This window comes from Chrysochloris asiatica, unplaced genomic scaffold, assembly GCF_000296735.1.
Source record: "Chrysochloris asiatica unplaced genomic scaffold, ChrAsi1.0 scaffold00038, whole genome shotgun sequence".
Lineage (NCBI taxonomy): Eukaryota > Metazoa > Chordata > Mammalia > Afrosoricida > Chrysochloridae > Chrysochloris > Chrysochloris asiatica.
Genome location: NW_006408556.1, coordinates 18,185,266 through 18,199,653, shown reverse-complemented (window position 1 = coordinate 18,199,653; position 14,388 = coordinate 18,185,266). Strand labels below are relative to the sequence as shown.

The 14,388-nt window shown below is 42.5% G+C and overlaps 1 protein-coding gene across 2 annotated transcripts in view; it reads left to right on the top strand.

Moving 5' to 3' along the window:
• Window positions 1–14,388, top strand: part of CLIC5 (chloride intracellular channel 5) — a 209,545-nt gene that overhangs the window by 159,251 nt on the left and 35,906 nt on the right. For both annotated transcript variants that reach the window (XM_006860526.1, XM_006860527.1), the window contains exon 4: window positions 8,320–8,426. In XM_006860526.1, coding sequence (XP_006860588.1) covers window positions 8,320–8,426 — 107 coding nt within the window. The remainder of the gene's footprint in view (window positions 1–8,319; window positions 8,427–14,388) is intronic.

Genomic DNA, 14,388 nt, shown 5'->3' with positions numbered 1-14,388 from the left:
CTAGCATCCATTCTTTTTCCTTAGCCTGCCCCAGTTGATACTTAGTGAGGAAGAGCTGGAATTATTGTTGAGACATGCTGGTCCTCACCTTTCATCTCATCTATGGAATGACCAGAGTCAATAAGAACTGAGAGTTAGGAGAAGTAACTTTCCCCACATTGTTGTTATTGTAGCCATGTGCCATCAAGTCAGTATCGACTCATAGTGACCCTATTCACAATAGAAACATTGCCTGGTCTTGTGCCAACCTCACAACCCTTGCTACCTTTGAAACCATTGCTGCTGCCACTGTGCCAATCCATCTCATTGGGGGGTCTTCCTATTTTTCTCCCACCCTCCACTTTAGCAAACAACAAATCCTTCTCCTGGGACTGGTCCCTCTTGATATGTCCAAAGTATAAGAGATGAAGTCTGGCCATCCTACCTTCCAAGAAGTATTCTAGTTGTACTTGTTCCAACACAGATTGGTTTGTTCTTTTGGCAGTCCATGGTACTTTTTATATTTTCCTCCAACACCAAAACTCAAATGCATCAATTCTTCTATGGTCTTCCTTATCCACTGTCCAATTCTCACATGCACATGAGATTACTGAAAATACCATGGTTTGGGTCAGGCACACCTTAGTCCTCAAAGTGACATCTTTGCTATTGAACACTTTAAAGAGGTCTTGTGCCACAGATTTGTCTAATGCAATACATTGTTAGATTTCTTGACTGCTGCTTCCATGAGTGTTGATGGTTGATCTGAGCAAAATGAAGTCATTGACAACTTCAATTTTTTCTCCATTTATTTTGATGTTTGATGTTATTTATTGGTACAGCAGTGAGGAGTTTTGTTTTCTTTACATTCTCTTCATCAATTAAGTATTTTAAGTCCTCTTTGCTTTCAGCAAGCATGGTTGTATCATCTGCATATCATAGGTTGTTAATAAGTCTTCCTCCAATCCTGATGCATTTTTCTTCATATAATTCAATTTCTTGGATTATTTGCTCAGCATACAGATTGAATAAGTATGGTGAAAGGATGCAACGCTAGCACATAGCTTTCCTAATTTTAAACAACTCAGTATTCCCTTGTTCTGTTCGAGCAACTGCCTCTTGGTCTGTGTACAGGTTCCTCAGGAGCACAATTAGGTGTTCAGGAATACTCATACTTCACAATGCTATCCATAGTTTGTCATGATCCACACAATCAAAAGCCTTTGCATAGTCAATAAAGCACAGGTAAACATCTTTCTGATATTCTCTGCTTTCAGCCAAGATCCATCTGACATCAGTGACACTATCCCTTGTTCCATGTCCTCTTCTTAATCTGGTTTGAACCTCTGGAAGTTCCTAGTCAATGTATGGTTGCAGCTGTTTTTGGATTATCTTCAGCAACTTTAATCCGGGAGGATAAACTGATAAAGTCTCATTATATGCAGAGTTTTAAACTGGTTCATTCTGATTCAAACTGTGTTGAGAATTGCATTTATAGCCTAGATATACTGAATCAGATTATACATTTTAACAAGATTTCCCAGGTGAATTTTATAGAGTTTGTGTATACATAAGAATCGCCGGGGCATCTTGTTAAAAATGTAGATTGTGATCGAGTATATCTGAGGTGGAAGTGCACATTCTCAGCAGAGTGTGAGACTGAAATGCACTGGTTGAAACCCTGGTTGAATTCATCTGTAAATAGAATTTTAGAGACACCTCATACAAAGGTAATACAACAAGACTGTTCTGTTCACCCTGTGATGGTAGAGAAACATCCTCAATAGCTCTTATAGGAGGACATGACAGTGAAGAATGTGGACCTTGTACTCAAAGTCATTTGGGTTCAAATCCCTACCACTTAGTGCTGGGCTGTGCTACATTGCTGTAACAAATTCACTGCAAAATTTCAGTGGCTTGACACAATATGGGTTTATTTCTTATTCACATAAAATTTGACTGAATGTTATCACTCTCTTTCATCTTGAAATTGTTGGAACACAAGCACTTCAAAATCTGTTAAGCAGTAAAAGAGAAAAGAAGCATCACACAAGATGTTTTTGAGGGTTAGTCCTTGGAGAGGTGACCTCACTTCCCCTTGCATCCCATTGGCCAGAATCCAGTCACATGACTCCAGCCTACTGAGAGAGCAGTTGGGGGATGTAGAGAAACACAAGGATAGGTTGTATGAGTAGCTTCTGCTACAGGCAAGTGACGCAAAACCTGAGCCCATTGTGTTGATCTTATAGAGATGCTGTAGAAGATACTGCTGTTGTTAAATGTTGTCAAATCAATGCCAACTCATAGGGACCCTGTGTAGGGTTTCTGAGGAGCAGCTGGTGGATTTGAACAACTGGCCTTGTGGTTAGCAGTCCAGTGTTTATCCTACAGTGCCTCACTAGGACTACTTGTAGGCCTATAATACTTAGACAAAGCTGCTAGCCACAAGGTCAGCAGTTCAAACCTACCAGCTGCTCTGTGGTTGAAAGATGAGGCTGCCTGCTCCTGTGAAGATTCCCTATGCAGCAGCTCACCTCTGTCCTGTAGGGTCACTAGGGGTCACACTGTACTCAATGCCAGTGTTCTTTTAGTATGACACAGAGTAAGAGTTCATTAAATGACAGCTTAAAGAGTTAGAAAGAGAGGTAGCGCCTGTCTTAGGCTGCCTCCCAGATATGATCTTAAGGCTAATTCATGACTTTATGCCTTAAAACCACAGATCCCAAGGGGTGTCCTTTGATGAGTAAGCCAGACCCCTCACCACCTCCAAGAATCTCTTACTTAGGTATCAGAGACAAGACAAGGAAACACACTTTCCAGGATTAGAGTCAAATGTATTAACCTGCTTCTCCAGTACAGCTTTGGAAAGGTGAGGAAGCAGGAGTAATGGAAAAGGAAGAGAGAGGAAGGTCTCCCACTTTTAGCCCATTAGAAGAAAAGATCATCAAAACTTGACGTGCCAAGAATGATCCTCAAATGACAAAGGTCATACCACCAGGCACAGGGCCTGGTAGGTGCTCAGTGTGTGTTAATTCAGTTGCATAGGACCCTTGTGTTCAGTGGCATGATGAACCATGGCTAGTGCTAGGATTCTAAGGCAGTCAGAACACTTATCATCTGTAGTCTTTTTTGTGTTTGGGGGGGAAGTTATTCTCTATTTGCAGATTTTGAATTTTTATTTTTTTGAGAGAGGCCAACTTTTGCTTCCCAGAATGACGTTTAAGTGCATATCTGAGATTTATGCATTTGAGATACAATTTCTTAAAACAGGATGGAAAAATATCTTCAATTAGATCAGGGACCAGCTAATTTTTCTGAAAATAGTAATAGTAACTGTTTTGGGCTTTGTGGACCATACAGTCTCTGTTACAACTATGCTGGTGTAACACACAAGCAACCATAGCCAAAATATCAATGAATAAGCATGTTAGTGTTTTATCAAAACTTTATCAACACTGGAATTTGAGTTTCATATTACTTTTCCACATCACAAAAATAGTATCTTTCTTTTGATTTTTTTCCCCCCAGCCATTTAAGCTCTTTAAAAAACAGTTCTTAGTTTGTGGGCCAAATAAAAAATGGTGAATTGGCTATAATTGGCCCATGAGCTGTAGTTTGCTGTCTCCTGAATTAGAGAATTCCACCATGTCTTTGATTATCCTTAGGTACCGTCACAATTTTATTTCAAAGATGCTTCCATGAATGAAACTCTTCTTGCTCATCTTATAGAGAAATAGAATGGACAATAACCAAAGCTAAGCCAGTTGGCATCCAGTTGACGCTGACTGATGGCAGTCCCATGTATGCCTAAGAAAGCCATGCTCGAAGGTTTCAATGGCTGATTTTTTGGAAATGGATTGTAAGGACTTTCTTCTGAGGTACCCCTGGGTAGACATGAACCTCCGATCTTTCAGTTAGCAGCCAAGCATGTTAACTGTTTAAACAGAAACTCCATGTACCCTGTAGTCTATTGCATATTTAAAATACAGTATAAAGATGAAGCTAAATTCACTGCACATAAAATCCTGTATGACCTCTCCAAATCTCACTGAAATAACTGAGATTAAGATTTGGAGACACCCTTCCTACAAGACAAACTTCAAATAGGACGTGGTGTTGGAGGAGAATATTGAAAGTGTCATGGGCTGCCAAAAGAGAAAACAGATCCGTGTTGGAAGAAGTGCAGCCAGAGTGCTCCTTGGAGGCCAGGATGGCCAAACTTCATCTCTCATACTTCAGACATATTGTCAGGAGGGACTAGTCGCTAGAGAAGGATATCATGTTTGGTAAGGTGGAGGGTCAGAGAATAAAAGAGAATGACCCCCAGTGAGATGGATTGGCAAAGTGGAAGCATCAGTGGGCTCAAATGTGGCAACAGTAGTGTGGTTGGCCCAAGATCGGGCAGTGTTTCATTCTGCTGTGCATAAGGTCGCTATGAGTCAGTACCAACTCAATGGCACCTAACAACAACAGCAACATGTACAAGGAAGTATGCTAAGTATGAACACAGAGCAACAAAACCAAGGTCCTTCTCAACATTTGACCATTTGTCATCCATCTTGAGTTTGGTACCACTCTTTCCTGGTTGGCTCACACTGACAGTGAAGAAATTGTCAGCTTAGTGATGAAATGATGATATACAGCAAAACAAAACAGCAGATGCAAACAAATTATCCATAAACAAATAACATTTTCTAGGCCCTGCTCTCTTTACATTGTTAAAAGAAGAGCGCTCAGTGTTTCTTAGTAAAACTGTGAGGCAATCAAATTTAAAAGCATGCCAGGTTCTACACGAGCAGGCCAATATAGGCAAAGATGATCCTAAATTTTCCATGTCATGGCAAATTGCCTAGCATCTTGCAGGAGACCTTACTTCATGCCCCGGTCACAGCAGATGGATTTGGTAACTCAGTATGCCCAGAAAGAATTGTGTGTGCAGAACCTGTGGTAAGCACCTCCTTCCTGATTTATACAGTGAGGGCATCCATGTGTTCAGCCAAGCTTCAAGGGCTTTGAGGCTTTGAGGGTGGTATCAACTGAATTGCATATCCCCAGCATATGTACTGAAACCTTAACCCATGTATCTGTAAATATGACTTTGTTTGGAAACAAGGTGTTATTTTGTTATGTTAATGAGGCCATGACATAGTAGGGTGGTTCCTAAACCTAATCACTCTGAGTTATAACATGGCAGTGGGGAAATGTCAGAGGAACATGGATACACATAGCAGATCCAGCGACAAGCCCAGGAGCTCCATGGATTGTTGGTTGCTGTTGTTGTAGTTAGGTGCCATCAAGTCAGTACCGACTCATAGCAACCCTATGTACAACAGAATGAAACACTGCCTGGTCCTGGAACAACCTCACAATTGTTGCCACGCTTGAGCCCATTGATGCTGCCATTTTGCCAATCCATCTCACTGGGGGTCATTCTCTTTTTCTCTGACCCTCCATCTCACCAAACATGATATCCTTCTTTCTCTAGTGACAGGTCCCTCCTGACAATATGTCTGAAGTATGAGAGATGAAGTTTGGCCATCCTGGCCTCCAAGGAACACTCTGGCTGCATTTCTTTCAACACAGATCTGTTTTCTCTTTTGGCAGCCCATGGTACTTTCAATATTCTCCTCCAACACCGTAGCTCAAAGGCATCAGTCTATGGTCTTCCTTATGCACTGTCCAGCTTTCACATGTATATGAGGTTATTGAAAATACCATGGTTTGGGTCAGGCGCACCTTAGTCCTCAAGCTGACATCTTTGCTCTTTAACACTTAAAAAAGGTCTTGTGCAGCAGATTTGCCTAATGCAATATGTCATTTGATTTCTTGACTGCTGCTTCCATGAGTGTTGATCGTTGGTCCAAGAAGAATGAAGTCCTTGACAACTTCAATCTTTTCTCCATTGATAAGAATGTTGTTTATTTGTCCAGTGGTGAGGATTTTTGTTTTCTTTACATTGAGATGCAACCTATACTGAAGGCTGTGCTCTTGGGTCTTCATCAGTAAATATTTTAAGTCTTCTTCACTTTCAGCAAGCACAGTTGTATCATCTGCATATTGCAGGTTGTTAATGAGTCTTCCTCCAATCCTGATGCCACATTATTCTTCATATAACCCAGCTTCTTGGATTATTTGCTCAGCATACAGGTTAAATAAGTATGGTGAAAGAATACAACCCTATCACACACCTTTCTTAATTGTAAACCATTCAGTGTTCGCATGCTCTGTTCAAACAACTGCCTCTTGGTCCAAGTACAGATTCCTCATGAGCACAATTAAGTGTTCCAGAATACTCATACTTCACAATGTTGTCCATAGCTTGTCACGATCCACACAGTTGAAAGCCTTTGTGTAGTCAATAAAGCACAGGTAAACATATTTCTGGTATTCTCTGCTTTCAGCCAAGATCCATCAGACATCAGCAAAGCTATCCCTCTTACTACAGGTTAAAATAGACTAGAAAGGACCTCCTCCTAGAGCCATTCCCTGAATTTGGACTTCTAACCTCCAGAACTGTGAGAAAATAAGTAAGGAAGTGTCAGTGGAACTTTTGCCCTGGCAGCACTAGCTAAGTAAGAAGAGGGTGAACCAGCTGAGTTCACGAGAGGCCACAGAACATCACCTAAGAGCCAGGCTTCTGAAGTGAAACTGCCAATCAGCCACATGGCAAACTGATCAAGCTCTCTGACATCAGTGTCTTCATCTAGGAAGTGAGGCTTGTCGTGAGGAGTAATGATTAGTACGTATGAAAGAGGTAGCCGAGTACCTGGCACATGGTTGTCATTCAACACAAGGTAGTCTTCATTGTAATCAGAGAAGTGTGATTGAGTGAAAAGAACACAAGTACAGGGGCTGGTGAGGAACCAGATTCTAGTTTCCCTTCCACTGTTCGTTCACCATGAACCCTTATAACAATGTTTTTACTTCTCTGATCCCTTATTGCCTTTTCTGTCAAATGAGGACAAATAAGGGCTGGATCCCAGGATTTCCTGAAGGTCACTCCCATAGCCACATCTGAAAGCAAATAATTTCTATTCACGGACTTATCACTAGACAGTCCCAGCTAATTGTCTCAGTTGAGGAACAACAACAACAACTAGACACAAAAGAGCAACAAATTATAAGAAAGTCTTTTTTTTTTTTCTTCAAATAACTTAAGACATTGAGACAAACAAAAAATGTATTTTGTTTTTTTAAACATATAGCAACCAAACAGCTCACAGTAGACAACTGTTCTCCCAGCGATTGCAGAGGTCCACATTAATAATGATAACAAGGCAATTAACCCCTATCTCTTTTGACCTCTGTCTGACCAGACACATGAAATATTTGTGAAATAATACTGAAGGGGAAAAAAAAAAAAAAGAAAAATCTTAGTTTGGTGGTGCTAATGGGATCCAAGTTATAGATTTCTGCAGAAGCAACTTGACCTTGTTCAGTCTCAAAGTCACAGACTCCAGTCCTTACTTCACTCTGCCGCTGGTATTCAAAATAAGAGACTGCGCATGGGAGAGGGGCCGAATCATTACACTGGAGAGGGGCTGAGTCATTACACAGGGGAGGGGCCAAGTCATTACACAGGGGAGGGGCCGAATCTATCTCCAGGCTAAGAACTGCCAACACATGCCCTGCTGACAAAGGTCAGTAATTTATTTCAGAAGAAGACCTTGGCTATTCTTCCTTTCAAGGAATGATTTTGAGGGCTGTGTTAAGGTGCCTGGCATCTCCTTGCTCCCAGAATTAGCTCTGTGTAGCTGAGACTATAGTCACAAATGTGGCAGTGGATAGTTGCTTTAATGTGGACTGGGGAGATGTCAGAGACCCACCTGATAGAGAGGCAAGATCCTTCAGAATTTTGACCCGAGTGTTCTTTGGCATGGAGTCTTGGTGTGGCGCTGTGGACAAATATACCAGACTGCAAAGTCGTTTGCACTGCAAGGTCGGTGGTTCAAGCTCACCAGCTTCTCCTTGGAAACCCTATACAGGGTCACTATGGGTTGGAATCGACTTGACGGCACTTACCAATAACAACAACATTCTTTGGTACACCATTGTTGGTGGTCCTGGCAAGGAGACACCTCCTGAGCCTTCTGAGTGGTGTTCTGGTTCCTTGCCCAACAGAGGTCAAAACTCTCATCTACACTGGCCTCTACTTTCCTCTTTCTGTGAGCTAAGGCTAAGAATGCCTACCCTTCCCATAGGGTCAGGGTAAGAACCCCAAATGAGGTGCAAGCCCAACGAGCAACAGGAGTAGTGCTCATCATAATGGTGGCAGGCTCTCACTTGAATTAAAAGCTCCAAGTTCCCACTGATTCTAGAACGCTACGTCTTTCATTCCAGGTACCCCAAACTTGCTGCAAAACACCGAGAATCCAACACAGCTGGCATTGACATCTTCTCGAAGTTCTCTGCCTACATCAAAAACACCAAGCAGCAAGACAATGCCGGTGAGTGACACCCTGCCTCCGCTCCCTGTCCTTGGCCTGTGAGCATTTGATCTGGAACTAATGAGACTTGACTGTTCACCCAGCTCACTTTCCCCCTTTAATCCGGGAGGAGTGTATAATACCTGTCTTGCCCGCTAGCTAGCTGGCTACGGCTGGAGGAAGGGCCAGCTGAGCCTTTTAGCTGCATTGGAGGTAGGGATGCCATTTGAATTCTGAGTGTTCCTTGCTGCATAAGCTGACATATGTCAGGAAACAATCTTTCCTCAGTCCAACTACTGTCTGTTTGTCCCAAATTCACCATGCTGCATGTATCTACAGAAGTCCTGCTTGGAACAGCACACTTGAGTTTCCCCACAGTGGAAAATCTGGAGGCAAAACCCTTTGCTTTGGGTTCTACTGCAAGTACAGAGGGTGCTTGCTGGGGAAAAGACTTCTTAAAGCATTCCTTAATCGCCATTGGCTACAGAATTCAGAGCTTGATTCTCTTGTGGTGGTCTCTCATTGGGGTTTGGGGCTCTTGTTTTAGCTCACAGTACATTTATTCCCCCATTTGGCATTGTTCTTTAAGAAGTAGCTAAGGCAATTTGAATGAATCCATCAAACTGAACATGTATAATGTTTGAAGAACTATACTAGACCCTGTAAGGAGGAGGAAGACGAGTGAAGGTTTCCTGCTGTCAGAGTGAGAGACTGTGGCACCCTTACAAACTGGGATCCCTAGAACCCAGCACAGTGCCAAGCAGAGTGAACACTGCGTGAGTACTTGTGCATGAACAAGTGAATGAATGAATGAAATGATGAACAAGGCGGTACATACTAGATGCTCCAAAAGCTCAGAGGAGAAGTGTGTCTCTTTGGACCAAGGTAACCAGGCAAGGCAGCCAGGCTTGGGGTGAGAGAGAAGAAGTTTTTGTAGGAACAGAGTTGGCTCTGTGAAAAGTAGATAACTCACTAACAGTTATAGGTAAATAGCTCACTAACAGGTCCCGGATTGTATCAGACACTGAATTAGATTCTGGGGATTCAAAGATACTTTCCCAATATTTAAAGCTTTGAGAATTCAGGAGGAATGGCTTAAATTCACAAAATGTCTAATAATAGCACAATGATTAATGATGACTTAATAGAAGCAAACAAAAAATACAGTTGCCAAAGAATTGATTCTGGTTTATGATGACAGAGTAGAACTGGGCTTAGTAGAGTTTTCAGTGGTTGATTGTTCAGGTCTCTTTTCTGAGGCATCTTTGGGTGGACAAAAATCTTCAACCTCTTTGGTTAGCAGCTGGGAGCATTAACTGTACCACCCAGGGACTCTGGCTTTAATAAAAAAAAAAAATAATAATTTTTAAAAAAGCCCATTGCCATTTAGTTGATTTGAATTATAGCAACCCTATAGGATGAACTAGAGCTGCTCCTTAGGATTTCAGGAATTGTAAAACGTTATGGGTACAGAAAGCCTCATCTTTTTTCCCTGGAGCTGCTGGTGGATTTGAACCATCCATCTTATGATTATCAGCCTGGTGCTTAACCCATTGCATCATCACGACTCTTCTAGCTTACAGGAAGAGAGTCTGAATTGTTAACTAATTTCCAAGTCAAAGTCGGTGTTTCCATGAAAGAATTCACCTTAGGGTCCTTTGAGAAGGCTTGAAGAGATTTTGACTAAGTCATAAAATTGTCTGACTGATAAAACATACCTGGGGAGGATTTAGAGAAGGAGAAGCAAAACCAAGAGCTGTGTGCCGTGGGGTTGGTTCTGACTCATAGCGACCCTGTACAGGGTTTCTGAGGTTGTACATCTTTACGGGAGCAGAACGCCTCATCTTTCTCTCATAGAACAGCTGGTAGTTTCGAACTGCTGACCTTGCGGTTCGCAGCCCGATTCGTAACCAGGGACCTGGGAAAGCAGCTACAGCCTACGGGCAGCCATGAGAGATACACAGGTAGGTACTGGTGTGGCGCTATGGGATAAAGCACTGATCAGCAAGGTCAGTTTGAACCACAAGGTCGGAAATTCAAACTCACCAGCTGCTCCTAGGATACCATGTAGTGGGTCGCTATGAGTTGAAATCAATTCGACAGCACTTTACAACAAGAAGAAGCTACAACATGAGTGGTCTTTTAGGAGCCACAAGAAGCAAAAAGCATGTTATTTTAACTCTAATCATATGGAATAGAAAGATAGGGAATTTTTCCAAACTTTTAATTTTTTTTTTTTTTTTGACCTCTTATTGTGAATTGAGTGAAGGTTTACAGAACAGATAGATCATCAATCCTACAGTCTACAAATTAATTATACACTTCGCTCCACAAACTTTTTGAGCCCCCTTGTACACAACACTCTCGCTTCATTACTGTTTGGACTCTGCTCTAAATTAAGTAGTTCTCAGAATTCATGTCCACTTGGAACCTGTGATTGTGGTATTACTTGGAACTAGGTACTTTGCAGATGCAATCCATTAAGAATCTCAGATGAAACCATCCTAGATTTAGTGTGGTCCATTAACCCATGACATCTTGATAAGAAAAAGAGAGGACACAGAGATACACAGAAGATGGCCATTTGGAGACAGAGGCAGAGATTGGAGTGAGGCTGCCACAAAAGCCTGGAAGCTGGAAGACACAAAGAAGGATTCTCTCCAAGAGACTACAGAAGGAATGTGACCCTGATGCTGCCTTTTTTTTTTTTTTTTTTTTAAATTCTGGCGTCCTGTCCCATAGGGCTTCCAAGCCTGTAATCTTTACAGAAGTAGTCTTCCACATTTCTCTCCCATGAGCCACTGGTGGGTACATACTGCTGGCCTTTCGGCTAGCAGCCGAGTGCTTAACCATGGCACCTCCAGTGGTTCACTGTGGCTTCATTTGTGGGAAAGGCCAGTTGTCACTACTTTCATCGCAGCAGACATTGTGACACATGAGGGAGTTGGTGGTGGTGGCTTGCCCCAGTCTCGAGTGGCAGAGCTGTGAACTGGGCTTGAACCTGGGTTTCCTGACTCCACACCCAGCATCCACTCCTCTTGGCCACAAGTTTATTTCTTCATACTTTTCAAAGAGCCCTCAGAAAGATTAACTCACTAGGACCTTCCAGACTTTTTCACATTATGAACGGTATTTACATATTATCCATATTTACAGTTCTCTGTCCCCAAAGCCAGAGTCCTGATGTGGCACTGTGGGTTAATGCGCCAGACTGCAAGGTCAGCAGTTCAAGCTCACCAGCCGCTCTTTGAAAACCCTATACAGGGTCGCTATGGGTCAGAACTGACTCGAAGGCACAAAAACAACATCCCCAAAGTGAGAGCAGCAGTTTCCACCAAACACCACAATTTCTTATAAACTCAAGCCTCTTCAGTTTTCATTGTTTCCCTTCTTTCATTTTACCCTGCTTCCCCAGCCCTTGGGTTTTGTCCTTGTAACTCCCCCAAACTCATTTGCACTTTTCAAAGCTCCTGTCTTCCTGCCTGCCAAGGTGGACTTTCCCCACCGGATCTCAACCCTGTGTGCTTTTTTCATCTTTCTCATTTTAACAAGACACCACACCTGTCTTCATTGTAACTTTAACCTGCCATTCCTCTTCTTTACTCCTCGTCCCCAATTCCTCAATCCTTATACCTCTGGTATGGTGCTGTGGGTTTAATGCATCAGATTGCAAAGCCATTTGAACTGCAGGGTTGGTGGTTCAAGCTCACCAGCTGCTCCTTGAAAACCCTATACAGGGTCACTATGGGTTGGAACTGATTCCACAGCACTTTACAACAACAACAACAACATACCTCTGGTGGCAGTGGTTATGTGCCATGGAGTTTGTTCTGACTCATAGTGACCTTGTACAGGGTTTCCAAGGCTGTAAATCTTTATAGGAGCAGAAAGCCTCATCTTTCTCCCGCAGAACAGCTGGTAGTTTCAAACTGCTGTCCCTGAGGTTAGCAGCCTGATTCATAACCACTACGCTAGCCCTGGAAACCCAATGGAGCAGTCCTGTAAGGTCGCTATGAGTTGGAATTGACTCAATGGCATGGAGCAGTAGGATGTTTATGTTAAGCAGAGCCTTCCTTTCCCATCATCTTGTCAACTGATGACTTCTAGCCCTCACTCACACACTGGCTCTAGTCCTTTCTTCCCTCCTCAGCATCAACTTCAATCTTTTCTCCATTTACCATGATGCTACTTATCTTTGTAGTTGTGAGGATTTTTGTTTTCTTTGCCTTGAAGTATAATACATACAGAAGGCTGGAGTCTTTGAGCTTCATCGGTAAGTATTTTACGTCCTCTTCCATTCCAGCAAGCAAGGTTGCATCGTCTGCATATCACAGGTTGTTAATGAGTCTTCCTCCTATCCTTATTCGTATAATTCAGCTTCTTGGATTATTTGCTCAGCATACAAATTGAAGGTGCACTCCTTTCCTGGTTTTAAACTGTTCATTTTGCTTAGATCCACAATCAGCACTCATGGGAGCAGCAGTCAAGAAATTAAAGGAAAAATGCATTTTTTGGTGGCAAATTTGCTACAAAATTACTATAAATTTGCTACAAAAGTAGTGTATTTTGTAGCAAATTTGCTACAAAAGACTTCCTTAAAGTGTTAAATAGTAAAGATGTCAGTTTGAGGACTAAGGTGCTCCTGATTGTACCCCTGGTTTTTTCAGTCACTTCATATGCATATGAATGTTGGACAATGAATAAGAAGACCGTAGAAGAGCCAATGCATTTGAATTATGGTGTTGGAGAAGACTATTAAAAGTATCATGGACTGCCAGAGTGCTCCTTAGAAGAAGGATGATGAGACTTCATCTCTCATACTTCAGATAGGTTATCAGGGGGGACGAATCCCTGGAGAATGACATCTTGCTTTGTAAAGTGGAGGGTCAGTGAAAAAGAGGAGGGACTGCACCTGCACCCCCCGCCCACAAGGAGATGGATTGGGCTCAAACATAACTATTGTGAGGATGCAGGACCAGGTAGTGTTTATTTCTGTTGTGAACAGCGTCATTATGAGTCAGAACTGACTCCACACCCTCACAACAACAACGACTCAACACTGCTACCTTGTGACTTTTCCTAGCCATATTTGCATATTCCTCTTTTACAGGTTCCCCAGAAACATTCATCTCAGGTTTTCCCAGGCCTCTCAGGCTACATGTGTTATGGATTTCTGTACTAAATGGTGTCTTTCCCAATTTCAGTCTTTCAAGGCTTCCTTTGAATCCCTTCTTCTCTCCACACTTCAATTACAGTTTTCTTTCTTATTTCTGCTTCTGTGTTCCTCTGTCTTGAGGTGGGGGGTAGCTTCCTTCTATTTTAAAATTTATACTATGCCTGTTGTAGAATGGCTTTATAGCTATGCACAGGGACACATAAAACACAGCCAAGCAACATACGCTAGAGGGAGGTGGGAAAGAAAAACAAGGCAAGACCATAAAACGGAGCTCAGGGTGAGTTCAACAATACCCTAGCTCCAGGACCTAAAGGCTTGACACATATGGCAGACCACAAATTTGACTCCAAATAGTAAAGAGGGAACCCTGGCCATCTACAGTTTAGTTCTCCCAGAAGATAAAACAACAGCCCAAGAGAATAACAAATATTTCTGATTTGGGGACTTGAGTGGTAAGCACAGAGCAGCAGTTCATCTTCTCTGGCTGTTTCCGTTCTGGTTCCTCTCTGCAGACTTCAGGCCTGGCTGACTTTACACTAGCATGACTTTCCTCTCGCTCCCCTGCTCTTACAGCTCCATCCCTGCTCATTCCTCCTGCATCTGAAATCCATTTACTTCTTTATCTCCCCATTGTCTCTTGAAGATGCCCAAGACCCTCTGTAGCCCCAGGCTGTTGTCACCAGCCTTCTTGCTCAAGGATTCAGGAGCAGAACCTACCAGTATTTGTCTCCTTTTATGGTGACTGGTTGGAGTCCTGGTGTGACATTTTGGGTTATGTATCAGAGTGCAAAATCGGTCTAAACTGCA